Source organism: Pectinophora gossypiella, chromosome 5 (assembly GCF_024362695.1).
Source record: "Pectinophora gossypiella chromosome 5, ilPecGoss1.1, whole genome shotgun sequence".
NCBI lineage: Eukaryota > Metazoa > Arthropoda > Insecta > Lepidoptera > Gelechiidae > Pectinophora > Pectinophora gossypiella.
Window position 1 is genome coordinate 15480545 of NC_065408.1, and position 11515 is coordinate 15492059.

At 41.5% G+C, this 11515-nt stretch overlaps 1 protein-coding gene across 1 annotated transcript; it reads right to left on the minus strand.

Moving 5' to 3' along the window:
• Positions 1–1916: 1916 nt before the first annotated feature.
• LOC126367068 (interferon-related developmental regulator 2-like) lies at positions 1917–8906 on the minus strand. The gene is made up of 7 exons (XM_050010464.1): positions 8636–8906; positions 7919–8017; positions 7493–7600; positions 6946–7128; positions 5827–6024; positions 4588–4803; positions 1917–3820 (listed from the first exon to the last, which is right to left on the minus strand). The coding sequence occupies exons 1-7, from the start codon at positions 8873–8875 to the stop codon at positions 3734–3736; spliced, it is 1131 nt and encodes a 376-aa protein (XP_049866421.1). The 5' UTR covers positions 8876–8906; the 3' UTR covers positions 1917–3733.
• Between the last annotated feature and the right edge of the window lie 2609 nt (positions 8907–11515).

Here is an 11515-nt window from a genome sequence, read left to right on the forward strand (position 1 = left end):
GGAAACCAATCGTTTAATATCTATGTTTTGTTAAATGTAAAGTTCTTGACAGTGATGAATGGTGATGATAATGTACGACCTAGTTTGGAAAATAATTGCGAAACCGCCATGGTAATGGGCAAGCTAAAAAAATATTTGTTTAATTGTTTATTCTAGATATAGATTCGGAATTTAGCTTACAACTAGAATTGTACCGTCTTAATTTTCACCGTATTACCAGATATACAAATCCTACGCTTGTAAACTATCGAAAATTATTGTCTTTATTAAAAATTGTTTCTTCGTCGACGATGCTGCAGGGTTGAACTACATCTGGCCGCACCGCATCGCAGTTCCTGTGCTTCTATCCTTTTCTGACATAGAACCATCATTTGCTAGAGCGAGATAAGCGACTGCACGCGGCGGAATCGTCATCTGTCGCATGCTATACTGTGAGCGAACCGAATGCCAAGAGACCTGTAGCATGGGGGATATTTGCGGTTCCGTGTTGCTGGATGTGGTTGAACCCATAGTCTAGAATAATCCGCGGCGTATAAGTTGAACAAAAATGTCGCTAATCCGCGCTGGTAGCGTTCCTGCCCTCGCGGCACAGCAACTGCATTGCAAGTTATATCGAGGGCTACAGCAAATACTCGTACGATGTCTATCCACGTAGTTAGCATTCGCTGCGTCTATTGGTAGAAGCCCTCGATATAATTCGCGCCGCACCCGATGCGGTTGCCGTGCAGACCCTGCTGGTTGTCATAGTTACGCGATACCCCTCGCGTTCCTCACACCGCACTTCGAATTGAGATCCAATAATTGAGTCGTGTACTAGGTTCACGATAAATTATGAAAGTCAAAAAACTAACGAAAGTGTTAAAGACAGACAGATCTAAAACTAACGAAAAATATTTTCTTTTTTCTATTTAATTTATTTATGAATTTTAATCAAGAAAAACGTAATAATAAGTCCGTCATTTTATCACGTTTTTCTATGACGTCACTGTGTGCTTTTTCGTACAAATTCCATAGTAATTTCGTGTTTTGACGTTTAGTAAAAAGTAACTGATTTATTAACTGCGCATAGGTTGTTCAACTAATTACGCCGCGGAGTATATTTATATCGTTTGTTGATTCTAGTCAGTGTAGTGGAGTGCAGTCCTCGTGCCTGGGTACCACGTTAGTGTAAGTAATGTAAGATACTTCGTTGTTGTATTCGGAGCCACTCGGGTGGGTTTATGTCTGAGAATAAAGCTAGTCATGTGTTTATATTGCTGTTTTATTGGTACTGTCATAGATATAATAACCGTCTATGAATATAGAATCTATATCTATATTATAGATGGACAATCTACACGGAATTTTTTAAAAAAATGCCAATTAAAAAAAATATCGGGTAGATTGCGAGGAATTTGTGCAGGGAGAATAAATAGGTATAAATGGGAATTTAACCAAATTAACCTAAACCGGGTTAGATTCGGTAAATCCCATTTATAACTACGAATAAAAAATAACCCTTCTAATGCGAGATCAAAGAAAGAAACTTATGTATTAAAAAGATCGGGCAAGTTCGAGTCGCGCGCATCAAGGGGAATTCAGAACTGCGCAAGTAAAAGGAAATTCTAATATGTTCCTTATCCCTGGCACGGCCACCAAAAAATGCAACTTGAATGGCAGACCGACAAATTCTGATATTTGGCGTCAAATTTTCTGTGTAGTCAGAATCCCGATCCGTGATGGTGGCCACCCTTTGCGCTGGACTGGACAGATTCGGGATTGAACAGACTATTTGTGCCCAACAAAAATCGTGCATCATATTTTTTCAAAGAGGGGGTAACATTTTCAGATTCTGGATTCGGCAGATTCTGAATTCGACACATTAGTGGATAACGCATCACTACACAGAAAAATTAAAGGAAATAAAACAAAGTTAATTCTCATAATAAATATTATTTCAACATTCCGTTAGCCTAATTAATGTACAGTAGAGGCGGCCGCGGTAACGCACATTAAATTAAAATAATATTTACAGAGAAAATATGAATTGCACTGTCATTATATTATAATATAATGCTAGGATTAACGATACGCAAGTATACGACTTCGTTACACGTTACAGTACAAGTCATAGTAAACCAGAAAGCTGAAATTGCATTCCGTTATTACTTCTCTATGTTTAGTCAACATCCGAGCCGAACAACCAGATTATTTAATTTCAAACCCCTTACATTAATATCAATCCTACAAATAATTTCTAAAATACATGGTACATGGGCAATTTCAGTTTTCTGCACTAAAATATTACATCAATCATTAGAATATATTTCTTACTCCACAACTTGATTTCCTTTGCAATAAAAACAAACAATAACTATAGTATTAGTGCTACAATTGGGCTATTTAATAATTATAATAATTGTGATACAAATTTATAACACATTGAAACCTCAACCGTCAAATTTATACAAAAATATATCAATAAAATATAACATTAAAGTAAAATATAAAATATTCCACTAAAACTGCAACGTTTCACCATTATGGCAGTGTTAAAGTAACAACCAACACTCATTCGGGACGTAGAGCAAGCCCAAACCACCAAGATATGGAGTAAGTCGAAACGTCTATACAAAACGAAATATTAAAAAACGGCGATAATGTAAAAGTAACGATACCTAATACAAATAATTATAAAGGATTTCGCTGGTGAATTTATTGCTTGAGGTGGAAAAATAACGATATATTTTCGAGCTAAGAATAGCCGAATAGGATAGGCGGTTCCAGTTTCTATATTTTTATATAAACAACAATTTCTTTGGTTCGACAACTAGCCTACTTTAAGCTAACACGTAAGACGTTCTCCGCGATGCTAGCGTTAAACTAAGCCGAGCGATCTAATACTATGTGCCAAACGATTTTTTTTCGGAACCGACCATCAGTCGTGACGTCATGTCTCGATCACGTGACGACCACAAAGACAACCTGACTGTGCCGTGCCAACATTAGGAACTAACCTGAACAACTGCGTTGGCACTGCATGTTCGCTTTGTGGCCATCGGATACTTAAAAACCGGCTCTAAACATTATATTAAAATACGGGCTATTTCACCATTCTAAAATAGGTATATTATGATTAAAATTATGATCTTGAGTCTAAAACTCGTTGGACTTCATTGTTGGAATAAAATATAAAAAGATCTACAGATCTAAGCTATAGAATGGTGAGAGAGCCAAATTTAAGTCTACACAGATGGTCAGCTTCTCTTGTTTCATTTCTGAACTTTACATAAGAAATATTGCTATATTTTTCCCTTTCTGAAAGACACTAGAAATCCTACCGAATTTTAGGGTTCATTCTAGGATATTTTAGTCCGCGGAGGGCCCGACAAAAGTGGAAGGACGTACAGAAGGCCATTGTCATACTGGACAAATAAGCCCAAAAAAATACACACAATTATAGGCTAAAAGGCCAGTAGAATATAGGCACTTGAAGTTTACATTAAAATTGAAGTCTTTACAACTTGATTAACTTGTAAAGCGGCTTTTTTGGTGTGATTCTAATACCTCAATCAACCTGAAAAGGAGTAGCGTAGTATGCTCCTTGAGGGGAGGCATGTGCCCTGCAGTGGGACGTGTATGGGCTGATGTTATAGACTTGCCACGGCCGTAGTATTTGGCCAATGAGAGAGTCAGACCGATCTGTGTAGAGCTGGGACTATCACTAGAGTATGTACAGGCGACGGCGACGGTATCAGATGGCGAGCGCGGCGGAGCGCTTGTCTCTGTTCTTGTTGCGCGCCACTGTCCGCGCCTTACACGCAGCGTTGTTCTGTAGATGCTGGGAAAGAAAATAAATAACCATGATCACCCATCATAATCATGATTTCCCTAGTGTATCCTGTTTTTCCCGGGATCCGTTTAACTTGAAGATTTGACAGGTACGATTTTTTTACAGAAGCGACTGGCTGTCTGACCTTCCGACCCGTGAATGGAAAACCAGCCTAATACAGGTTAGGTCACATTATCACATACCTTCGAAAATGCATTCCTCACGATGTTTTTCTTCACCGCTGAGCATGTATCATTTATGATCCAAACATGAATTCGAGAACAAATTCGACAATCATTGGTTTAGGCCTGTGCCGGATTCGAACGTGCGACCTCAAAGTGATAAGCAAGCGTTCTACCAACTGGGCTATCACGGCTCCACTAAGCAACTATCAATATAAGAAACGTTTCTTTCTATCTACATTTATAAAAAATGTAATGAGGGGGAGATGGAGTATAACTCCCCGATCCCTACCAGTAGCTGTGCTAGGTTTATTTCACCCCTCCTCGTTTTTACTTTAGTCTTCAATCGTATGGGCGTCAGACGTTACACACACAGATATACGATACCGCTAATATGTAGTGTCTGTGTAAAACGAGGTATTTTTATTATTATTACTTAGTATCACCTAGGCTGCAACTGCATTGCACTTTTTTAAAGAGTGGGAGCGCGAACGAGGTCGTATTATCTCGCTCTGGCAAATGGCGGTTGTGAGGGACAGAAAAGGAAGAAGCATAGCGTGGTGTGCGGGCTTTATTGTATGGCGCAGGACGTACCCGTTGCAGCTTGTTGAGCTTGACGGCGGGCACGTCCAGCGGCAGCACGTCGGCCAGCCCCAGCGCGGCCCGCAGCGCGGCCGAGTGCGGCGCCAGCGTCTGCAGGCCGGCGCCCAGCGCCGCGGCCAGGGCGCCGTAGGCCAGGCGCGAGCCCCACGACGGGCACGACACCGACTCCGAGCCCACGCGGATGGTGAGCGACGGCACCTCGTCTTCCTGCAACCGATCAACAGCTTTTTAAGTCCAATTACAAAAGAAGGGACCCACCAACCAGCATTGGAGCAGCGTGGTGGAGTACGCTCCATACCCCCTCCGGTTGATTGAGGGGGGCCTGTGCCCACCAGTGGGACGTATATAGGCTGTTTATGTTATGTTATATACAAAAGAAGGGAAAAAATTACAAAATTTTACAACCGATTCACGGTTGCGGTTCGGGCTATCAACTCGTCTTCGGCGATTTATCAGACCTCTAGAAGGTATTTTGTTTCCATAAGCTTATTTATTTATTTGTACACAATAAAACAGACATAAGGAACATACAAGCAAAATAGACAGTTTAGGTAAGCTTCTCCTTAAAATAAAGTTAATGCACTGGGAATCGTACCTGTGTCTCAATACTCTGTCTGGAAAACTCGGTCTTAGGAGGCTACTTCTGCTAAAGTAAGGCCAACCAGACGAGATAAAAAACGTATACAAGCGGAACGTTACTGAGTTACATTGCGATAGCCAGGGATTAATATCTCTGTCCTTATCACTCGTACGCGCAGTTATTGCGTCAGTTGGTCAACGACAGCTGTCGTTGTGTGTTTCGTGGTACAGGAAAGCAGTCAGTACCGCAGCTGTCAACATTTAGTCCGACGTTTTATGAACAAGTTCATTTCTATTTGGATTGCGGTCGAAGTGATACATATTTTTTCGTCTCCGTATTTACTTAGCTTTTGTTGTTATTATTCCGTGTCTGTTAGTTTTATTTTCGATTTTTGCTGTTATTATGAGTAGTTGATTTAAACACAGTATTGACAACATGATTGATAGTTTTATCATACACACAGCTGACTCGGACTCTTTCGACGAATGATCTTTGTCTACAGACGACAGCAATTAAAATTCGAACTTTATGATAATTTATTCAAATAAAAAGGTTTTGAACCCCTGAAACTTTGTTTACATTTTTTATCTCGTCTGGTTGGCCTTACTTTAATTTCATGCCCACGTCATCACATACGCTACAATACGAACCTCGAAGTACTTGAGTATGTCCCTGAAGGTGGCCCGCTGCAGCTTGCGGTCTCGCTTGGCGCGGTACTTGTGCGAGTCTCGGGCCAGTTCCTGCAGGCGGGGCAGTAGGTCCGCTATGAGCGCGTCGTCTCCACTCGCGTCGGGCTCCGATGTACATTCATGTGCGATGGCTAGGGCGCCGCCGGCTGCCATTCGTACCTGGATATGGGAAAGAGAATTCATTTAGTTTTCATTTATAATTTTACATTTTCGGGTTGCGTTTCCGGGAATTCGAGGGAAAAATTGGAAGATTCTCAGATTACCCAGGAAACTAATTGCAATTTCCGGAGTTTTATATTCTAGATTAATCATAAATAGTTTTTATGTTTATCCGCAATTAATGGCGTACATGTGACTAGTCGTGATAAAGTTCACGAGTTTCATTATACAGACAAAAAAAAAAACAGCGTGAGAGAAAAGGCTCGCCATAAATTCACAATTTATTTTAGAATTTTTTAAAAAGTGTAAGTTGTTGTTTCGGATCCATTAGGCATTATGGGTGACGCTTACGCGGGACGAATTTTCACGATAAAAAATCACAAAATAAAACGCACACGCGAGATCCGGCTCGAAGGACCATAAAGATGTACGGTTCGTACAGCTTTACTTTATCATATCTGATAGAGAGATGAATTGCTGATTTATTTATAGGAATTAAATGACAAACTGATAGAGAGTACACGCGATGATTAATCGTGAACTAACGTGGGTCGACCTAGATTCGTGATGAATGTGCGATGTTATGTATCGTACAGGTAGATCCTAGAGATTCCATATTTTATTTTGTTTTCGTGCGCCGTCTCACCGCGTAAGTGTGAGCGAGAGACATAGTCCGCGCTCTTCTTATTCCTTAGCAACTTACGGTAATCAGTAAGAGATGTTAAATGACTTTAAGATTAATTAAGACCAAGAGGTGATGAGATGAGCGCCCGATACGAATTGGTCTGGGCGGAGTGTTGTGGCGCGGTGCGGTATAGTACAGGTAAGTGTAGTGTGTAGAGTGTAGTTTTTAGTCCAGCCAAGTAGTTAATGCGGCAAATCAATAAGTCACGTCAAAAAAAAATGTGTAGTGTAACGCACCTCCAGGCTGTGCGCCTCCAGCAGGTCCCTGAGGCGCGCCAGGCCGGGCGGCTGCGCGGCCAGCAGCGCGGCGGCGTGCGCGGCGGGCGGCAGCGTGAGCAGCAGCGCCCAGCCGTCCAGCGCCGCCGCGTGCAGCGCGCCCGCCTCCACCGCCGCGCCCGACACCTTCACGCTGCCGTCGCCCTGGGGACGACGTGTGCTTGTAGCGGCCACGACTGCTGGAAAGCGCCTCGAGCGCTACCCAGGCGAAAGTCACGCGCTTCCGCGACGCGATCGTGATACGCTACGATTAGGGTTGCCTATCGATAGTTTTTAAAACGTTTTTCGTTAAGCCGTTGATCCCGGTTACTGATGTAAGTAGTCGTCACGTGAACCATGTCAGGGGCCTTTGGCGGCTCAATAGTAACCCTGACACCAGGATTGATGAGGTTGGTAATTCACCTCACAACCCACACGATAGAAGATTTTTTTAAAACAATAGTATCGACAGTTCTAGGCGGCCTATTCTCACCACAGTGATGTATATAGGTTGTTTATGTGTCGTTACCTTGAGATAGCTGCCACTGAAGATAGTCTCGTACATGCGCATGACCTCGATGATCTCTGTGAGGTCCTCCTCTAGTAGGTAACACAGCACTGCCAGCGATGAACAGCACTGAAATATACACATCATAGATGTTAATACTTCTTCTATTTTGTAAATTTGACATTTGCGCATATAAAATTAAGTGCGCAATGCAAACAAATGTCAAATAGCAATATCGCTTTCTTAGATGAATTGCTTCGATGTGGCCATTTTTTTGTGTTTAGTTTAATTTTACTAACCTACTTTAAGTGCTACTAACACCAATGGAACTCTTTGTTTTCCGAATAAATAAAAAAAAAAATGAACTCCTCTGGTCTTCTTCTACCATGCTCTGACTATGTCATGTGTTATGTTAGACAAAGATGGTTGTCGAGACGTTATGGTTACCTCAGTGCGAGCCTCGATGGAGGCAGACTTGTCGGTGGCGGCGGCCACGAGCGCGGGGCGCACCTCGCGGACGTACTCCTCTGTGCCTTCCTCGCCGATCTGAAAACATACATTTACATATACATTGGTGCTAATTCCTGTAAACACCATCTAATTTTTAACCCCCGACGCAAAAACGACGGGGTGTTATAAGTTTGACGTGTCTGTGTAAATGTTTATGTGTCTGTCTGTGGCATCGTAGCTCCCAAACGGATGATCCGATTTTAATGCGGTTTTTTTTTGTTTGAACGGTATATCAGTCGAGAGTGTTCTTAGCTATGTTTGGTGGAAATCGGTTCAGGTCTTCAAGGGCATCAGGTCGTTTGTTAAGTGTGATAGGAATGTTACACGCTCAGTTTGCTTGCAAGCATATGTGGGATAAGTTATTTTTTTGCTTTTTGTCTGGTTTTTCACAGAAGCGACTACCTGTCTGACCTTCCAACCCGCGAAGGGAAAACCAGTCCAATACAGATTAGGTCACATACCTCCGAAAAAATCATTTCTCGGGAATGTGGGTTTCCTCACGATGTTTGCCTGCCGAGCATGTGATAATGATTGGTTTAGGCATGTGCTGGATTTGAACCTGCGACCTCAAAAGTCCTCTCACTTTCAGCGTTCTACCAACTGAGCTACCACGGCTCGTCGTTAATGTAAATAACAAAAAAAGATAAAATATACCTGCAAAGCTAAGAGCGGTGCGATAGCGGCGGCCGCACGCCTTTCTCCATCCTTTCCTCTCCGCAACGCTTTAGTGACGTGATCTGCCAGAGTTGCGCGCTGGTTGCTAAGCAGGGTGGTTAGGTTGCGACGTTGCAAGGCGCTGCGCAGCGATGTGAAGGCGGCGGCGCGGGCGGCGTTGGAACGCGCACTCAGTGCGTCTATAACCTCCATCACTTTTTCCTCTAGCTTCTCTTGCATATCATCTGAAATAAGATTTATTTAGTAAGTTAGATAGGTTCATTAGTTTATATGATATGAGCCGAGATAATGACCCTAATTCCTGCATACATTATTTTAAGTACCTATCGTTTTCTTATCCACCGAAAAGTAACAACACATTATAAGAATACATAGACTGCTATTTTAGAATATTTTGTCACAATTTTTGCATATCCAGTGACGATATAGTATAGACAATGGGGTGATCACCTGACACCATACAAATTCGTACCAAAAGTGGCTGCAAGTTTTCTTCTGGTTATTTGTGGCCCAACTCACCTCGATAGGTACCTATCGGTAATACGCAAGTGCCAAACACTGGCGATCATTCTACAAAAAAATGTTAGGATTTGTGAAGTCGCTTTGTTTGTTGAGTTGTTGTTGGTAAGGTCGCCTTTTCTACCAACCATTTAATTTTAATACGTTTCTTTTGTGTTTTTGTTTGACGTGGCTTATTGTAGATTTGCCATAAATTACATTAACTATTAGGCCGGACAGTGGCGCTGAGGGCTGTATGCTGTAAAACAATAGGCCTCAGGCGTGTCCCCTGAGGCATGTTGTCTTACTACAGGCCCAGTTGGCCCCGAACCTCGGCTCAGGGCGTCGTCTGAGAGGATTATATTTGAAGTATTTATCGACGCTAGTGGCCCGATAGCGATAAGCGCGAATGGTAGAAATCGTTTGTGTGCTTAACGAGTTTTTTGTATTGTATTGTTCACCAGTCATTTTACCTGCATACAAAAACGACGGAACTGTCCACCTAAGACATCCCAAGTTTTTTGTCTTACCTGTATTATTATCTATTCGCAAAAATACATAACATAAACAGCATATATATGTCCCACTGCTGAGCACAGGCCTCCCCTCAATCAACCGGAGGGGGTATGGAGCATACTCCACCACGCTGTGGTGGAGTGTGGTGATTCTCAAATATAAGCAACATTTTTTCAATGCGTGAAGAAATATTCATTTTATTTTCTATAGTACAATAATACAGGCTAATCCCTAAACAAAGGACTCCTATTGACGTATTCTACGACCAATTAACAAAAAATTCGAAATATTTTGACCATCTGATAATACATTCTCAAACAATATCTTGTAACAACTCGGCATAATGAACAAAATGTTTACCCCTTAGTAATAACGATGTATTATGTATGAGCTATATAAAACTGTTTTGATTTTCATTTTCAACTTCAAGGATAAGCATCAAATTAAGAATTTCTCATACAACGTTGAATGCACTATGATTTAATATGCATTTCTAGATAACGGTTGCTAAGAACATAGGTTTCCAATGAGCTAAAATCCATTACCCTATACGTATCAAATGACATTGTAGTGTTCAAGATAATCGTTATCGGAATGGATACATTGTATCTGAATAGATGAGGAGTTACCTAACTTTATAGAGACATAAACAGCTTATATCCCACTGCTGGACACAGACCGCGCAATCAACTGTTTGATTGGGGGTATGGAGCATACTCTAACATATTGTTTCAATGCGGGTTGGTGGAGGTGTTTTATAGCTGACGCGGTTGTGTGCAATTGCGTTCCCGTATCCCCGCCACACGGCGGCAAGGAGGAACACCGTTGGGTTTTAGTGGGTATATCGGACCCGGGAGTCCCACATAACCACGTCCCCCCCCCGGGCGGCATGGTATGCGTAACGCATTGCCAAACGTCAAAAAAAAGGTGTTTTATAGCTAGCAGCCGGGGCTGATAACTAAACGTCTTCCGAAGCACTTTATATAGAATTAATATGTATATTAAATTGAGTATACGATGACGTAGAGTACTTGCTTTATACATATATGGAAAGGCAACGACATTATTTATTCAGCTGTATAGCTGTGTGTACATGTGCAATGTCAATGTATTACAATTTCTATAATGTACTAGCTTTTGCCCGCGACTTCGTCCGCGTGGCGTGTTATAAAAGAGAGATCTTTGTGTGTGTGGGAGTGCATATCAAATTTCAAGCATTTAACTTATGCAGTTTAGATTTTTTCATACATTTTCTTTTCCCGCTAACTCCCATTTTTCAATATACAGGTATAACTAAACTTTATATTTACTAAGGTATTCATGCATGCTAGATTGAAAACATCTATCTTACGCGGTTTCGATTTTTTCATACAAATGTTTTTTCCCGCTAACTCCCGTTTCCGTGGGAATTTTGCAATATCCTGTTGCAACTAAGCTTTAAGTTAACTAAGGTACCTGTATGCCAAATTTCAAGTGTCTATCTTAAGCGGTTTAGATTTTTCATACAAAAGGATTTTTCCGCTAATTCCCGTTTCCGTGGGAATACCGGGAATTCGTTTCTTAGTGCACCTCTACGGTACCTAAGCTACGTCCCTTCCAAATTTCAAGTGCCGTTCAAGTGACGTTTAGCCGTTTAGACTGTGCATTGATATGTCAGTCAGTCAGTTTCTCCTTTTATATATTTAGATTATTGCTTGCTCGGCCTTGTGGTAATTAATATAATTAATACTGCCATATTAATAGTCATAACCTCACGTGTATAATAAAAAATATATTTATTTTCATTTATATGGTTCTACATTTGACAGGTTTTTGATGCCTCCCTTTAAGTTTTTTTAAAAGCCT